The 18,581-nt window shown below is 34.3% G+C and overlaps 1 protein-coding gene across 10 annotated transcripts in view; it reads left to right on the forward strand.

Moving 5' to 3' along the window:
- The window catches only part of LOC128164919 (eyes absent homolog 1-like), a 52,671-nt gene that overhangs the window by 23,618 nt on the left and 10,472 nt on the right, over window positions 1-18,581 (forward strand). For 3 of the 10 annotated variants that reach the window (XM_052829023.1, XM_052829028.1, XM_052829024.1), the window contains 10 exons: window positions 4,564-4,637; window positions 8,621-8,760; window positions 10,385-10,474; window positions 10,999-11,070; window positions 11,314-11,377; window positions 11,531-11,679; window positions 12,336-12,413; window positions 12,640-12,710; window positions 15,439-15,568; window positions 17,675-17,749. In XM_052829023.1, the coding sequence (XP_052684983.1) occupies window positions 4,564-4,637; window positions 8,621-8,760; window positions 10,385-10,474; window positions 10,999-11,070; window positions 11,314-11,377; window positions 11,531-11,679; window positions 12,336-12,413; window positions 12,640-12,710; window positions 15,439-15,568; window positions 17,675-17,749 (943 nt within the window). The other 7 variants (XM_052829020.1, XM_052829021.1, XM_052829025.1 and 4 more) reach the window with 5 other exon arrangements.

Raw genomic sequence — 18,581 nt, forward strand, 5'->3', positions numbered from 1 at the left:
GAGACAAATAAAATAAAAGATACATGACTTCTTTCACAGTACACCTGACTATTACTGTACGCTGTACAACTGATTCTACATATATACACAGCTGTTTATAAGGTACATAATTTAGAACTGGATGTAGTAATTTGTCTTCAATTAGCACGCTAGATTTTACCAGATTAAATTTGATTCGGATGCTAACAATTTGTTCATGCAGATAAAATTGGAAAATATTTTATTAGTGTACTGGCCGGTACTAGTTTCCTTTTTTTTTTTATTTTTAGTTTTAAAATCTTTTTAAAAAATAGCATATTTATACATGAATTATATTAGGCCATGTATGATTAAACCAAATATTGTAATAAATGTTAAACTGAATAAATGAGCGATTTTGTATTTTAAACATTTTACCAATATGAATCAAAAAAGAGAAGAAGTTGCACTGGCTGTCTCTGTGATATGAAGTGGAGGCAAAATAAGTTTTGACTTGAAAGCATTTCATATACGTGTACATGTAATTTTCTGCTATGTGATTTTGCAGCATTGAAGTTCTTACTTACTTTGCTATACAATACATTGTAACAGAGATCACTTTTCCCCTCAAATTCCAAGAATTATCTTTCGGCCGAGTCTTATTTCAAAATGTTGTATACTTCCTAGAATTGTGTATTCTAATTATGGTTGCATTTTTTAACTTAATTTTTTATACTCATTTTGCAATTTTTTCCGGAGTAAAATTCAGCGCAATGAACTATTCCCTACCTGATGTTGACCACATGTTTCAACATCCCTTTTTTTTTTTTTTTTTTTTTTTAGATAATTTTAAAATTCATACTGATAGGTTTTTTTTTTAAAGAATTATTTTAATTTTAATGTATCATGTTTAATGAAAACCATATATGTTCATAAGAAATATTTAAAATACTTTATCTGTACCAAACTTCGAGATGGAAAGAAACTATTAGAGTATATATGCTCAGCTAAATCTTCATCTCAGAATCAAAAGTTCAAGTTTCACAATGAATTTCCAGTAAGGTGTTGGAATAGTCTTAAGGAGAGCCTCCATCCAATTATTAGAGATGGTCTCCTCACCCTACTGGCTATAAGAATTGGATGAATTTTCTCCTGGATTGTAACAGATAGTCCCGCCTTCTTTATTGATGTTTGTAAGTGACAGATCCGAAGCAGTAAGTTAAACTCCCTGTGTCTGCTTGCCTTATTTAAACTCCGCCCCCCTGATTCCTGAAATAATTTTATTTAAGCCAATGATAGCAAATGTAGTGGCTTTGGTGAATACTAATTAGGTGTGATTAGTAAACATAGATAGCTCGGTACCTACCTGTGGTCAGCCTAAGAATCAGGAGGGCTGGATTTTTACATACTTTATACCATCGGCTTAACCATATCTGTTTGTCTTCTATACTTGGATTGAATTGCAGTAAAAAGTAGCAAGTTTGACTGGTGTGGTATTGGCTTTCATTGTTGGGTGAAAACAAGCAGTAGCCTGATACCATACTATTAGCAGGTAGGCACCGTCCTTCCATGTCCGATTTCAAATACAGGGGACCGATTTCTGTCAAACTGGTTGGATTGTAAGGGCTGGTCCTATGTCGTTCCGATCAGTGTCGGATCAGTTTTTATCTTGTTAATTATGGAACTCGGGACTTAATTGTTTTCTTCGTCAAATTTGAGAACGAGGTAAGGTAAGACATTCGGTCACTTAGTTCCTGGTAGGTTGTCAGCTCGAATTTTATTTCAACAATAGAATACTTATTGTTTCACACCGTAATGACAAATCAATTTTTACTAATGTACAGGGAGTTTTATTTGTAAGTATCGGATTTATCAGTGATAAATTATGCGGTTGTAACGTGACGAAGTGATTCCGGCATTAGTATGATATTTGTATACTCTCAGCTCAAACAAAAAACACAAAACAAAGCAATTATTAAATATTAAAATTTATTTTATTGTGACATCAAATTTAAAATAGAACCTTTATTAAGATTTTATTATTTAAACATTTTTTTTGGTGAAGAGAAGTTGCTAAAATTTGTATTAATTTCCCCTGTAATTGGAGTAACACAAATTGTTTCCTGAGTATAATAAGGAACTTCAAAATCATCTTACAACAAAATCGGTTTAAAAATTGAATTTTAAATAAGAGAGATTGAATGAAAATCATATTCCTGTTGACTCCAAGCCAGAAGAAATAAGAGATGTTTAAGAATACAAATCATTTTCACTTTTAATAAACTCCAAAATGTACCAGTGAGTGAACAGATGATGACAATTTAGTGACTTTAAATTTTATCCTGGAGTGAATTATGCTAGACTCGTTGAACCTTTCTGTCCCTTGTCTGCCTCCCATCATCACAGTGGACAATGGATGATGTAAGACCAAAATTACGTACAGGGAATTTGTGACTTTTCCTTCCCTCCCCTGCTGAGTGTGTAATGACTTCTCCAGCGGCCACTGTGTGTCCGTGTACCCAGGTGTACCGTGGTCATTTCATGTGGAAGGAAATGACTGGCGGAAACTCGCACCTGAGATTTACACAGTGGTTGGACTTATTGTAATCTGCCTAAGCTGATGAAGCGATATCACGCAGGCTACTTTTAATTATATCTTGATAATTATCAGGAGCTTTAAGACAGGACACCAGTAATGAATTAAAGTCTTAAGACAGGTAGGGTCCCTTCTTAATTATTTTTCTTTTCTTTTGTGTGTGAAAAAAAAGATGGAGAAATCTGTAGGAATGGGAATAGTAATAAATAAATTTTCCTTGTAAATAAAAAAGATTTTTAAGAATTTAAAGTACCTATTATTTTTAATTTTATTGCCAATTTTATCAATGAAATTAATTCTTAAAAATCAAAACTGATATAAATTACAATCCATTGTAAATTTATTGTAAATTTTTTGACATTTGCATTTAGCCAAAATATTTTGGTTTCAAAATTTCAAAATTATTTTTTGTGGGGTTCAGCTTTAAACTGTTCATAAAAAAAAAATTACAAATAATTTTTTCCTAACGTTTTCTGAAAATTAATGGTTAATTTTCAATGAATTTTGAAATAAAATTTATAAAGCCAAATGTTTTGTTTTGATTTTATGCCCATGGTTTAAATTTTATTCTCTCGTAAAAAGAAGTTCATAATTTAAATTCCATGTATCTGTATATTTTTATAAATCTAAAAGTAGTGTACATGCAAAGTTTTATTAATTTCCAATTCATTTTTACTAATATTAATGTCCTAGCTAGCATATAATTAAATACGGTAAATCCAAACTAAAAGCAAAACACCCCTAATCTCAGCTGATCAAGTTTGATTTAAAATTACTGATTATCTTTAAAATCCTAGTCAACCACAGATTAATGAATATTTATTTTTGGTCATGAAGTGTTTACCTCTCTCTCAAATTTAGTTCAGTATCCCACTGAGGGCTTGATTCAAACATAATTAGTTTAGTTAGCACACAGTTGACATCTTTAATTGGCCATCTGATTCTTGTGTCATTTTCATGTGATGATTATGCCCTCCCGTAGAGCCACGATTCCATCCTTTGCCCCCAAATCTCCCCTCCTCCTCACTAAAAGCTAACCATTACCGATGTAAACATGCATTTTGTTTTTGCTGTCATAATCAAGATGATAATGATGTTTTCCCCCTCAATTTCATGAGCTCCATCAGATAAGATTTCCCTGGCGTTTGTAGAGTCAGGGAGGGGAGCGGTCAGCTCCAAGAGGCTGACCTGGTTTTTGGACCTCCTGCGGTGAGAGTCCAGTGGTCATTGTGTTTTTCTCCCCCTGTAGTACAGATACAGTACCATTCAGCTGCAGAGTTGGCAATCCTAATTCTCAAGCATGTGTGTGACCTAGTATACAGTTCTGTCTGATGTGTCTACAAACATCAGAGAGAGAGAGGGGAAAAAAATCTCCACCATGTTGTTGGGAAGTGTGAATCCCCGACTAGGTTACTTTATTCCTATCTCTCCGCCCCCCTCCCCACCCTGCAGGAAGGTGAGTGGGTCAGAGTGGTTTTTAAGTTCTTTATGATATGATTTAATGAGTTTGTTGGGTTGAATTCTCTCTGTTTTAACGAGGTGATTACATCTGGATGGGGTTGCTGGTAGTGATGTTCTTCAGAAGTAGTGCAGATTTATTTCTGCAAATGTTGCAGAAAGTGGCCTAGGTGTTTTATTAATTGGGGAATGTTTAACACAATTAATGAAAGTGTTTCATGAAAATATGAAATTTATGGCTCAAATCAAGATGAGATATTTAAAGAACATTTTTATTTGATATTTTGTAGAATGATTGATTCAAAATTATACAAGTAAATTATTTCTTACAGTCAGCGTTTTCAAGTTATTATAATATCAATTTTTAAAAATTAATTTAAGATATTTTATTCTGTGGAAAATGTATTAAAAAATCAAAACTATATAATTTCTACTATTATGCATTAATTATTTTCAATTATTATAATTTGATTTAAAGATAAAAACTGATGCCTCGATTATTTATTTTTTATAGTGAAATTAACGTAATATATATTTTTGGTTCAATTTAGGCCAAGAGAGCTCGGAAGGATTCAGAAGGGTCCCTCACTGGTATTAGTGTAGCCACAATCGAGAGAGGCGACAGGTAATTGTTACAAAATCAGTTTATATCAATCCTGCATGCATTAACATACCTCCACCCCGTAGTTGAAAAAATTCTTGAGAAGATACTGGTATTTCATAAAAAATTTAGAAAGCTATGATATTAACCTAAAATAAAACAATGATTTTTATGACAATGATTTTTATGATAATAAAAATAAAGACTTGGCATTGAAGTCTGGCCCTTACTTGCCCTCAGACCAAAGACACCCATCTTAAACCGTTTGACCCCATTTGCCCAAACACACCATGAATGTGCATAAAATACAACAATGGTGGCTCTTTTGTATTCTATTTTTCCTTTTGCATTTCTAAAACAAAGCCATTCAGATGTTTCGCATTTTGAATTGGGACAATCATGATTTTCATCTCTTTTGTACGAAAAAAAAGGACAAAGCTTTGAATTGAAGGGGAGCTTATGCACTGTTAGTGAAGGATAAAGGATTTGTACACATTCTTGTTAATTTCTTTACACCCGCCTTGACTTCACATGACGTTAGTCTCTGACTTTGAAGGCCAAAAACAAGATGATGTTTGTGTTAAAATTCATTTAAATGTATCTTTTTAAGAAAAATACACATGTACATATTTTTGGGATGTCCTAAATTTTGAAATCCATTATTTTATGATTAAACAGAATACAAAAATTACCATTTACTCGAAATTATTAAAACTGAATGAAATGAAAGTTTGTTTGAAATAAATTATTTTGCAATAATATTGAGGGAAAAAATTAGTTTCAATTTTTTTAAGATTTGAAGGAATATATAGTTTGGTGTTTTATTTTCTGAAATAATTTATTTTGAAAAAAAATTTAGACTACAAATTTGATAAATCTTGTATATAATTTTTGATACATGTGGTTGTTCATTCAAATTGCAATTTCTTTTTTAATTTTTGAATAATACTATTATACATGTAAAAAAAAAAATGAAATGTCCTCATTATGAACCACAGAATAATTTTCTTTAAGCTTTTAGAAATCTGAAAGGAAAAAAAACAACAATGCAACAAAACAAAAATTGATCAGTGCATGGATAAAAACTTCCTTGTAGGATTAGCCATTAATGTTAATTGTAAGATTAAGGAATGTCCCTGTAAGAAAAGAGGAGGCTTCTATGAACTGTTCCAAAAAGAAATAAGTTGTAAATTAGGATGGTACATTAACAGATATCCAATCAGTGGGCCCACACTATTACAAGGACTAAACACAGTAGGTGTGAAACTAGTGCAGTAGCAGCCTGTATATGTGTGGGGTAGGTGGGGGGTAATCCCCTGTGTACACAGGGCTGACATGTGTCAGGGGGGTCCCTAACATCCTGTCCACGGGTCAACACAGCAGCCTGTAGGGTCAGTTCTACCCTGTACCTCCACATAGCATGTCCTAGCTTATAGACACCAAAAAACAACAGCCATGATTATCACAGAGGATTATTTTCTTGATGCTAAAAAGGAACTAGAGAAGTATTCAAATTTATTATCAATTTTGAATTTGGAGGATTTTTTGTTTTGTTTTGTTTTTATGTTAGTGGGTTTGAAAATAATATCTTATCAATTTCCAAATATATTTTGAAATATTATATTCTTGTGATGAAAAAGAATATTCCAAAAGTCCAAAAGAAAAGTCCAAATAAGAACAATCCATATGTTATACTTAAGTCTCTTTTATAAGTAATAATTAAAGTAAGCTATTTATTTATCAATAGTGACATGTGTATACTTTTTGAAGTGTATAAATATCAGTAGTAATAAGCATAGATTTAACACCCGGCCCATCGAGCCTATATACGCCACTTTAAACACATTATAAATGAAAAAAAGAAAATAACACAACGTCAAGAGGTAAACAGAGATATGATTGAAAACATACATGTATAAGTATAGATATTCCATTGGAACCCATGAGTTTGGATCCCTTGTTTTAATTTAACGTATATATAATACAATTATGTTTATTTTCTGAACAATTAAAAAGATTGTCTGCATGTAAAAGAATAATATAAGTTTTACTACATGAAATTGTCTAAGTACGCTACACTAAAGAGCTCTAACATAGTACCTATGAAGGGTCAGAAATTGTAACTATACAAGTAGTAGTAAGGCAGTAGACATGAAGCCTCTTATGAAGTCCTGTGTTCTCAATAACAAAATATTTATCTTCACCATTTTCACACGTTCGCATCAATTAAAGAGAGGAAGCCCAGTCTGTACTTCTCAGTCCCTGCATCCTGAACTGCATGTTTACTCCTGGTAGGCGTTTAAAGGACCAATTTGGGTGACAATGAGAAATAAGCGGTGATAGTGATATTGATAAGACTTGTGTGGGGTTGTACCACCCTTCTTTTCAGGCCCACCGTGTCGAGGGTTGCCCAATTCTATTTGGAAATCAATTTTGTGTAAATATTTCCATTAATGGATATTCGGCTTGTCTTGTGTAAGATGTTTGGACTTTCTGTGGGTAAGCAGTGGTGACGCCAGGAGAGTGTTTGGTCTTTTGTGTGGGTCTGTGTATTTGGTTGAATGTTTTAACGCTTTGCGACTGCTGTCACTGGAATGCAGAGGTCCCCTCTTAATTACCGCAAGTGTTTTTTCTCCGTTCGGCACACCAAAGCACTGCAGTATATGTGTACAAGGATTTTTAAAAAGATATTTGAAGGTGTGTTCCTTTTTTTTTTCCTTGGTTTAAGATTAGGTTCACTTGCTCTAGATTGCAGGTGTTTTTCTCCAAAAGTGCAGCAAGTTGTTACAGAGAATTTGAGCAATTTTTAGACGTAATGGATTTGACAGGGGTATCTTCTGATTGTCTTAAATAATCTCCATAATGAACTGGCAAGTCAAAGGGGAGTCGTGTCAGCTCAGTGTAGGGGTTATTCTTCTCCAGAAAAAGACAAGAATCAGGTTTTATTAGCTATAGTTCATCAGCAAATCGTTTTATGACTGTCCATTTGCAAGCTGAGTGATTTTATGTGGCTTGTCTCAACTCTAGCTGTGAAGTAAATCTGTATATAGACTTGTCACTTCAGTCTAAGCCAGACAGATCAATAGAAATAACTAAAAGAGCCTGGAAAACGAAAAAATAGTGCTCAGAAGCATTTGATGAAACTTTTTCTAAAAACAACAGAAAAATCTACTGTTTTAGAGGTTTTTAGGGTTGATCAAGCAGAATACGGGATAATTACAATTGAAAAAAAATTCCTCTGTGTTCTATTTGAGACGTGAAAAAAATCTCTATTGGTTCTAACAAACAATGGCTTTCAATGCTGTCATAAAGGCAATATAACACAAATTTTGTTTATTTACATGCTGTTGTGGTTTAGCATGTTTAGTTTCTTTTTATTAGAGGAAGATGAGGTTATAAGTTTCTACATATAGTGGAAGTAAGGGAGGATTATCTATTGTTTGGGGATATCGATGGAGCACGCACACCTTCTTTGTCAGCTACAGGAAAAAGGGTCACACAATGGCTGAAAGAATAAATAATTGAAAAACCCTCTTTGTGATAATTGTTGCAAAGAAAAATGATGATGTATCTACAATAATTTTTGTCTTATGGATAGTTGGGAAAGCATGCATGAAATTCTGTGTGATAAAATCGGTATAGAAATTGTTTACACGGTCACATTTGGCCCGGTACAGTATTTAGACATTGATTATAGGTTGCGTGTTCTGCCGTTCTGAACCAGTGGGTTGTTTCTTTTTTTAAGTTAATCACTGTATTTATCAATTCTTTTATTCTGTAACTAACATTTGTTGCAAAAGATTAAAATTTATTTCTGTCGGGGTCGGGAGAGTGAATTCCGCGTTTTTAATAGTGCAGATTTTGATTGTCAGGATTGGGTCATCCCCGTTCCCACAGATGTTTTCTGGTATATAACCTCTCTCTTGCCCTCCCTCTTAAAAAATTCTTGGCATGTTTGTGTGGAAATCAAGAGTTTAAAAAATTCATTTATTTGTTTCCATTTTAAGGGTACTTGAATTGCACGGATTGACAGAAGAGGCCGTGGTCTCTTTGGATAGAAGCAAAGCCTCACCCTTGGAACCCGGAGAAATTCCCATTGACAGTGTTGCAATCCCATCAAGCCCCACACCCAATGGCACCTCAGATGGTAAGTAGATTTTCTCAGGCTCAACAAGCCATCATTTCATTCACTTGGCAACTTTGGGACAATTAAGCAAGCTTATCATTGGGGCTATTTAGCTGCTGTTAGTGGACCCACTTGATTTGTCTATAGCACAATGGGAAATGGACTCTCAGACTGAAGCACTAATGTAGTCAGCCACAACTATTCCAATATAAGTAACAGTTTCCATGTACAAAGTAATGAGTATAGTGGAGGACAAAATATAAAATCTTAAGTTATTGTTGATTAAATTGCTTGCCTAATTAATAAGCGTTTGCTTTTGGTTGAATGATAATCTGTCCTGGGTATTCACTCATGGAGTTCTAATACATAATAAAGTTTTTGTTCAATTCTTTTGTGAGATCATATAAATGATCAAACTAATGGGGATGAAATGCTTTTTAATAAAAGCTTGTTGTTTGCTGTTTCATCCACAAGTGAGGCCTTCCAATAGCTGACAATTGCCACAACACTACATCACATTGTCGTGGAAACAATGGCCGCATGGCACACTATCCCCGCTCCATATCGACATTTTGTAACAGTTTAAAAAATTGATTAGCTGTAATACTAATCATTCCTATTTCCACCCAAAATACACATCAGCTCCTACTCAACAATGTTCCTTCAGCAGCCTTGGTCGTTTGCAAGGTCCCACTTTGTTTTCAAACCCCATTGTAGAGCCCTGATGATATATGGGGCCTGGCCATCTTTCTACTTTATTTTCTGCAAGCTCTGACGTAAGGAGAACTAGCCATGCAATGTGAAATCTAAATTTATTGGCTCTTTGCATCATATGTTACAGTGTCTGATTGCGTACTGACTATTGCCAAAGCAAAAGTTTTAATTAATTTGAAGCAGATTACAACATCCCTTTTGATGACAAGGCAATCAATAGTTGTGGAATACATAGCTGTATTTGTTGAACATGACAGGTGATTTTTTACAGTTCACACTTGGTGACTAGGGAATAAATTCTAATTGCTAGCTCAGTAATTATCTACTTTTGATGATGCTAAAATAATAAGCACAAGAAAATATAAAGTTCTGTATCAGGAACTCTGCTTCTCATCAGTTTGTGTAGGAGCATTCATATTTGAAAGAACTCCTTAGTTTCATTGATATATTTGCATGGAGACTATGGAAGTGATTTTGGATTTTCCATTTTCTGTAAGTTTAAATTTGGATCTCTCATCGAGTACAATCACTTCTGTTAGGTAACATGTGCAACCTAATAGTTTTATTCTGAACACCCTAGTTCTGCGAAGCTCTTGTATATTACCCGACAAGTTTGACTGCACAGTAGATACAACCTCACAAAGAAACTGGAGTCCTGTCTGCCCAAGTGTTGCAGTTTTGATATTTGACGACTTGGTGCGGTGGGGAGGCTTTGTTTTCTGTTCCCTTTGACATCATACACAGACATACTACTCCTGTCCAAACCCTGTGTCCCCAACCATCACACCTTGCGCCCCTCAGACGTGTGGCTTCCCTCAGAGACAAGACAAAAGACAGAGTTTACTGAAACCTCCTCTTTCAAACACTTTTTCATTAGAGATGACCAGTCTTTTGTTTCATTGGTGACACTTTTTCTGTAATACTTTTGTAGGTGGTATTGAGTCTCTCACTTCAGCACCAGATGGCAGCACCTTCAACAGCAGCGAGAGTTGGGTAATGTCAACTGGCTCTCCTTTAGCAGGTAAAATTAACCACAACTTTAATTAATAAAGATTTTTAGATGTAAAACAATTACTAACCAACTTAATGCAAATTTGAAATGATTCTAACCAAAGTTGATAAATTATTTGGAAATCTTCATTATTGATATTTAAGATTGTAAGATTCAAAACTTTAGTTTATTTTTGTTGTTGTTAAAGAAAGTACCCCCCCCCCCCCCTTTTCAATACAAATTTATTTTGAAACATACATCATTGGTTGAAAGATTTTGGCATTGTATTGGCAGCAGTAAATACCGATTTATTGGGTAGATGGGCAAATGGTCAATCAGTGGTTATATTTCACACAGTTGATAGTAGTTACTCTATGGCCGATTGCCGTTCCTAATGCGATGCATTAAATTCATCCCCACCTATAATGGAATGTGTCGCATTCAAATGCCTCATTTCCCATCAATTATGAAAACTTAATGAAGTTTATCTTGGCCAGGGGATCATTGTTTGTATCTATAAAGATTATATCTGTACTTTTATATTTCACACACAGTGAAAAGTGAACCCAATTGTGACACGAGCCCAGTGGATTTCTCAGTCACTGATTCTCTGGACAACTTAACAGGTAAACCAAGTGCCTAACTCTCCGCTAGTTAATTGCAGTCATTCAGGCCAGAATCTGTAAAGTCAAATTATGAGGTGAAAAAAGTTTGAATTGTTGACCGTCTGTGTGTAAGGACTTGATAGCTTCCCACAGAGCGAGTACAGGGGAGGTTTCACATCTTATTACCCTGACACAATACAGTCTCAATGTAATGTAACCATAGTGATTTGTTAGGATTTTTATAGTTTTTTGTTGACTTTTTAGGAGAGCTGAGCAAATCTAATACAGAAGTCGGACTGGACCCAACACTGACTTCTTTTTATAATAGGTGTGTTACATCATACACAGTCTATCTCCATCTCTAATCTCCATCTATAACAATCAACAGTTATTCTAAAACAATATATAGTACAGCAATGAAATTAACTTAATAAATAGTATACTTTTAATTTGTTGTAATTTTGACCTTTAATTGTTATAGCAACAGCCCCTCCATTGCTGTAACCTCTAATTTAGCAGCCTCCACAGCAGCTGCCAACATGAACACGGCATACTCGCAGTTTGGCCTCCAAACAGGCTTCAGCTATCAACAGCCAGGGGGCTATCCCCTCATGTACAACCCTCAGGACTGTAAGTGGACTTTATGCACTAGTTACAGAATCTGAACAGATCAATTCACTATTAAATGATTATTAAAAGAGTGTTCTCTCTCTCTCTCTCTCTCTCTCTCTCTCTCTCTCTCTCTCCAGCAGGTGCTTGTTTTATTGCTTATCCAGTTGTGCTTTACTATCCAAATCATCTCATAAACAACACACTGTGTTATTGATGGGGCAGGGACTGTAGCTTTGATTGACTTTAAATTGATTTATAAGTTTCTTTAACTTATATTTCCCCCATCATATTTTCTTTGCTCCTGATGGGAACCATGTGCCCGTCTATGAGGAATTTATTGACAGCTAGCGTATCATAGCATTTTATACAAGTTTTATTGCATGGAAAGTGCAGTGTATTGTAAATCTTTACTTTATTAATGATGCGCTATCAGTTAACTTGGAAATTATTGGATTATTGGAAATCAGAAAAGCATGAAATGGTGCTATAAGATGTTATCACTTAATTTGCATGTCTAACATTGATTAGATATTCATCACAATCTCTCTGGGCTGCATTAAGCAGACCAGACATATATTTATGAGGGCTGATCATCATCTTCCTCTATAAAATATGTTAATGCCAATTAAGTGTCAGGGTATCCTGAATAAGGGGTGAGTTTTTTGTCATTGTAGTGAAGAAACCACAGGTGGGACAGAGCACTGGGAGTTACTATCCCCCCTCAGGCTACAGCCAGGCCACACAGTACATGTGTAAGTATTAACCCCCCCTTCCACTACACTCCCACTCCCACCCCACCCCCACCCTGACCCACCTTCAAAACACAAGAGAACCTAAGAAATATAAAGAGAAAGAGAAAAGAAAATTTTAAGAAAATGTTTAATCAAGAAATATGATTAAAAAATACAAGAATAAACAAATGTATTACCGGTACATGGTTATTATGTGGTTAATAATGTCACTTTTTGTTTGTTTTAGACCCGACTCAAGTGCCCTTCACTAGTGCTAATCCTGCCAGTAACACATCATCCAATTCCTCAGCACAACAGGTAAGACATAGCTTTTTTGTCTTGATACATCCAACAGTATATACACTAATCCACAATATTGGCTCCAGAAAGATCTGACCATTCAATATGATTTATTTATTTCAACTGAATTTTTGTAAGATTAATTAAAATCTTCACAAGTAAAAGAAAAACAAGAACAACCAAAAAAAACAAAAATAGTATTTTATGGAAGAGGATGCTCACAATTTTGATGTAAAAGGCAATGATAAAAATTTAGATTAATTTCCATGAAAAATGATTATTCCTGAGAAAAAAAAAATAGTATTGAAAATTGTGGGGGAGAATTTTAAAATGTTCAAATCTGTACGACAACTTGAAGTGTATGGGTGTGGAAGTGATAATGTTATATCAATGATATAATATCATGGAATTCATATACCAGTATATTCAGCATATGTTATGACACATAGATGGTTTGTGACTTAAATTACAACACTGTTCAGTAAGGCAAAGCAAAAAGAGTTTAATCAATATCCTCTGTAGCAAGCAGGTACAGAATTTGTAAAATTGCAACAAAGGCAAGAGATAATTTTTTTCTCTCTTGCATGTGTGGTAATCCGCTCCGTTTATTGCGCAAAACATTGATTACAAATTAAGCAGATATAATTTATGGTAATTTTTAGGATAAAAGCAATTACTGGGAAGCTGTTGCAAAAGTCACAGATTTACAATTAATTTTGAGATTTTTGGGGGATGTGAACAGTGTTTAACATTTGATATCAGGTGATGGTAAGTAAATTGTGAAATCCTGAAAACTGTTTAGAAAACCTCATATCAAATAAAACTTTTGGGTAGGAATAATTGTATATCTAATCCACTGATTTTTCATTACCCCCCCCCCCCCTAAATTAAATAAAACAAAAACAAAAACGTTGCTTGGATATCATTCGATTATAGCCTTTGTAGAAATGTTGCTCTTGCTTGGCTAGCATTTATATGAAAAATTTCCTGTTTCTTCAGGTAGACTTGAAGGATAACAAGAAGTCATAAAATTCCACAATCTCAGTAGGGTTAAGCTAATTGCTTGAAGTCGTACAGAAGGTTTTTCAGTCTAAAAAAAATTTTTGAAGTCTTACAACTCATTAATGAAGAGGAAACTGTGTTTATTGATAAGCTTATTTAATTTTTTTTCTAAATACATGTAGTATAAACATTTAATTCATTTCAATTCTAATTTATAAAAATAATGCATGAAAACCTCTTTCAAAAAGGAAGCAATAATTGGCAAAAAATAGTATAGAAAAAAATGTGAATTTGAAATATTTTCTGTCACAGTCGGATTTAGTAGGCACCATTTGTTTGAGAATGAATAATGGTGTCTGATATTTCCACCCGACTGTTTAGAATTGAGGATTGATTAGTCTTGACACTCGGTAGATTGGGAAATCTCGGGTACCAGTAGCTATCGCCCCCTGGAGGAAAACGAATCACATTTCTGATTGTGTGAGCGCTCGTACCATTTTAAAAAATATTCTTTATTTGGTACAAACTGATTATCGTCAAAATCGGCAAGCAGAAGAAATATGGAAAAAAATATTTACTAACATTAGCGGTTGAAATATACGTCTAAGTGGGATCGATCTTCCTTATTTACACCTGATTTATCTGTAACGAAAAAAGGAAGAAAAAAAATTAATGCGGGAGAAAAATACATTTTGATACTGCGGATATCGCCTTCAATCTGTGAAGGTGGCAGTGGCGGCACCTTTAATGAATAAATTCTAAATTTAAACTATGTTTTATCTGATTTGAAATTCCTTATAAATTTTATGAGGATTACAAAAAGACCCAAATTTGACTGTACACAAAGCCGTGTTTGGATTGGCTGGGGCTGGGATGAAATTGTGAAAAAGACATAAATTAAGGTGACAATTTCATGGGTACAGCATTAAAATGCAAATCACACCTGTGTTCATTGTACGATGGGTTTTTTAGTGTCAGCTCTGACGATTATAATGGTGATGTTCATGATTTCAGATAATAATAAAATGAGATACGTAAATTCAAACACAATAAATTTTATGCAAAAACATATAAGTTGTCAAATGCCAAGTTTTGAGTTTAGCATAATATCAATGTAAATGAATTTTATCTCCACAATCTCTCCATTCTATTTTCATCACTGTTTATTTTACATTATGAAAAAGCCATTCTCTAGTAAATTTTATTGACATTGTTAATAGATAAAACCCATATTTAAGGAGCCACAATTCACACAATCCAAGTAGTTTTCAATTTGCCCTTTATCAAATCGCCCCTTTGCGCATAAATCTTAGATCTGAATATGTAAATTAGGAAATATGCATTAAATCTTTGAATTAATTGAAAAACTGCACTAAAACTTCATTGATAGGAGTGAATTTCTAAATACTATGGATTGCTGTTAAATGAATCTGAAAATTAATCAGTTTTATCGTGAATTGACAAAACTGACGGCTTTGTGTAAAGTCTGAATACATCATAATTATACTTCATGAACTGCGGAAGGTAAAATATTCAGAATCAATAAGAAACACATTGGAGAAGAGATAATTATTTGAAGCTTTAAGGCTTATATGCTATATTCCATTATATTGCTCTGACATCTGTCTCAAAATCAGTTCAGGGAAGGGAATAAAAAGAATTGTATCAAATAAGATATGTACTTTTAAGAACGAAAGAATACACGGGTTAAAAAAGCTGACATTTTCCCTGGTTTCCTTTCCAGCCTTTAGAATACAATTACCCTGGGTATCCAACTGGCTATTTTTATCCTGGAGTACCCACAAATTCTTCGGTGGCTGTACCCCCCTCTACACAGACCTACCAGCTAGTGGATGTTCCTCATACAGCAACAGGTAAGCTCAAAATCTGTCCTCAAATATTTTCTTTTATTTTGCTGTTTTTGAGCCAAAAAAACAAAACAAAAAAACCAAACAAAAAAAAAGAAAAAAAACACGCTATAAAAAGAATTTGCCAAAAAAAAAAGAAGTTGAATCCATAGAGAAAAGATGAGTTAGGTTGGAAATGTACATCATTACTTCTTATGCATTTTGGCATACAGTCATAGTTTTATTTTTTCTACTTTGTCATCATCTTCTAAACACCAAGCAAGAGCAAGCTCAAAATTGTTTCATTTGATTTTTGGAAATAAGACACCCAAATGCAAGTTTAATGTGATTTTTTTCTTGATTTTCTTTTATTTTGACACTAGGGACATACTCTACAATACGCTCTATGCCCCCCCCCCCCCCCCCCCCCCCAAAAAAATGGATTTTTTAATGTACACTTTGGTCCAGAAGGTGTTATAACTGAAAATTTGTAAAGACAAGCAATTATTTGAAAGTTGAATTTTTCGGAGAAAGTCCATGGGGAATTTTAATAGATGGAGCCTTCCATTGGGAGCGGTGAAGTTTTGTGAAGATTGATGCCTATCTAGATGCTTATCTCTTCAGTATCTCTCTATTAATCATTATAGAACCATTTTCCTGAGAATCTTTCATGATTTGTGTTTTATCTTGTTCAGGGAATAAATACAAATTATTTATTAGAAGTAGATGGTCACACTATTGATTGCCAAAATGGCTGTCATTATTTCACCGAGGCAATGACAAGTTCATTGTTTGTAAAAATGAATGGCAAATTTTAGCTGTAAATATTGTTTGTGCATGTTTTATGAACCAATAATTGAATTTTGTTGATTTATGTTAAAAGCTAGGAGAGGGATTTCTAAATATTTCAGCAGGCAGTCTTAATTTTATGTTGTATCAATGGGTCCCAGAGGACCTAGAATTCTGTGGAGTTGTGTGGAGTTTTGAAGTCTTTAAAACACTGCATTGAGATGGTTCTTGAAATTTCCATACAAACACTTGTTCCAGGTTAGGGACTTGAGAGATCTATTTCTGTGGTCTTATTTGATCAAAGAAGGATCAATTTCCCTCTAATTTTTTCTTGTTTTCATAGAAATTGTAAAAGCATACCTTCACATAGCTAATAATACAAAGAAGTTTGTTAAGTTGCAATAAAGATAAGGACTCTAAAAATTTTAAGGATAAGTTATTTGACTTGTGTACTTTAGTAGATCTGTTGTAATGTCCAGTATGTATTGGTATACTCTATTTCTCCCCATCTTTGCCAGACAATTACGTCCATAATATATACCAGGAGATGAAAATCGTTTTAATACACTACACCAACGAACGGACTTGATTGAGCTGCGTTCCCGGGTGTACCTAGGTTTTTTTTGGCCGGGGTAAATCAGGTAGAGTCGTCAACTGTGGGCCCCGGCTTGTCCTTGTTTTGTCAGCAGACAATGGGCTCACAGGTGACAGAATCCTGACAATAGTACCAATCTGTAGCCTGTCGAGTCCTCTAGCTATTGTCACTCATGATGAATGTGACCGCAGGACCAGGCTTTAGCGTTCTGTGTGAAACTTAAATTAAACATCATTATAGATGTGTGTTTAGTAGATAAATCTAGGTGATAAGACAGATTTTAGCATCAGCAGGTGTGAATTAATTCCAGTTTCTTTTTTAATATTGTGGCATATCGTTTGATTTATGACTCTTAAGAGGAACGATATCTGAATTATTATTATATTTTTTGTATCAGTATTTTTAATCTGATTCAATCTGTGGAGATTTGCAAAAAACAGACACTACACATATATTGTTACCATAGTGTCCTAGTGATGAAATTTTAATGATCAAAACAAAGTTTATTAGATGCAAGAATTTTCTAGATTTTATTTCAAAATAGCCAAATATTAATTGATTAAATATTGGGTGTGAGTTGTAAATTTTACCTGAGTGATATATAATTTAGAATTTAAAAAAAGAAGACTTTTCCCCTCATGGAGTTCAAAAAATGTTGTATCTTGTTCATAAGAATCAGTTTTTGTTTGCTTTTTTATAAGGAAAATTGATAAAAAAAAAATTGACACAAGTCTGTGCTCTTGTTTAAGGGAGTCCACAATCTGATGTCACTTCCTGTCTTGTGGGAAGTGGACATGTTAGCCCAAAAGTAACCCCTCAACATGGTGAGTATGACCAGTGTGAAATACCCTCAGGCATGCTTGGAGGGGAATCCCCAGTCTCTCTGTGTCAGTGTGTTGTTTGCATCTGAATGTACTGTTTATTTTACTATGTGTGTGTAAATCCACAACACAGATCTGTGCCCAGAACAGTGCATTGACTTCAAACAAGCAGTGAAACAATTTCTAGCTGGTTGTTTTGTGTGGGGGAAGTGAAGGGGAACTGCGCCCTGACCCCACTGTCATAAATAACAGTAACCTGTATCCAGGGGTACTGGAGCATCCCTATAAGTCGGGGTAGAAGTCAGCTGGCTTGATTTATCTGCAGTAAGACCTTTAATTCCACCCGGTCCTCTATTGTGATCGGCCCTCACACTTCATTATTTACATTGTACGTTGCCTGTAGATTTTGTGATGTCTGTGAATTGGCAGTTTCCAGTTCATGACTGGGTGCGGTGACAAAAATATGTCCTTTTTAAAAAATATTCAACCGCAGAATTAGCAGCAACTGAAGCGTTCTTAAATTTCTTGCATCCTTTTGTCTAATCCGGATTTTGCAAATGCTGCTTTGCCTGTCTTGTCTTAAAAGAGGCTCTTTTCGTGGAAGGATATAAAGCGTAACAAATTTTAAAATTATGTAAATTTCATCACCTGCATTGGGGAAGTTAAAAGCTTTTATCTGGGCTGCTTGTCTCTGATTTCTTGCAGAAGTCAACCCCGATCTTACATTATATGCTATGTTTCTCATCATGCCTGCAATCAAAATACCGAACCACCACAGATTAATGTATTGTTTTTTCTGCTGTACAGTGGGTGTGAAAATGTGTCTACTGTGAAT

This window comes from Crassostrea angulata, chromosome 10 (genome assembly GCF_025612915.1).
Source record: "Crassostrea angulata isolate pt1a10 chromosome 10, ASM2561291v2, whole genome shotgun sequence".
NCBI lineage: Eukaryota > Metazoa > Mollusca > Bivalvia > Ostreida > Ostreidae > Magallana > Magallana angulata.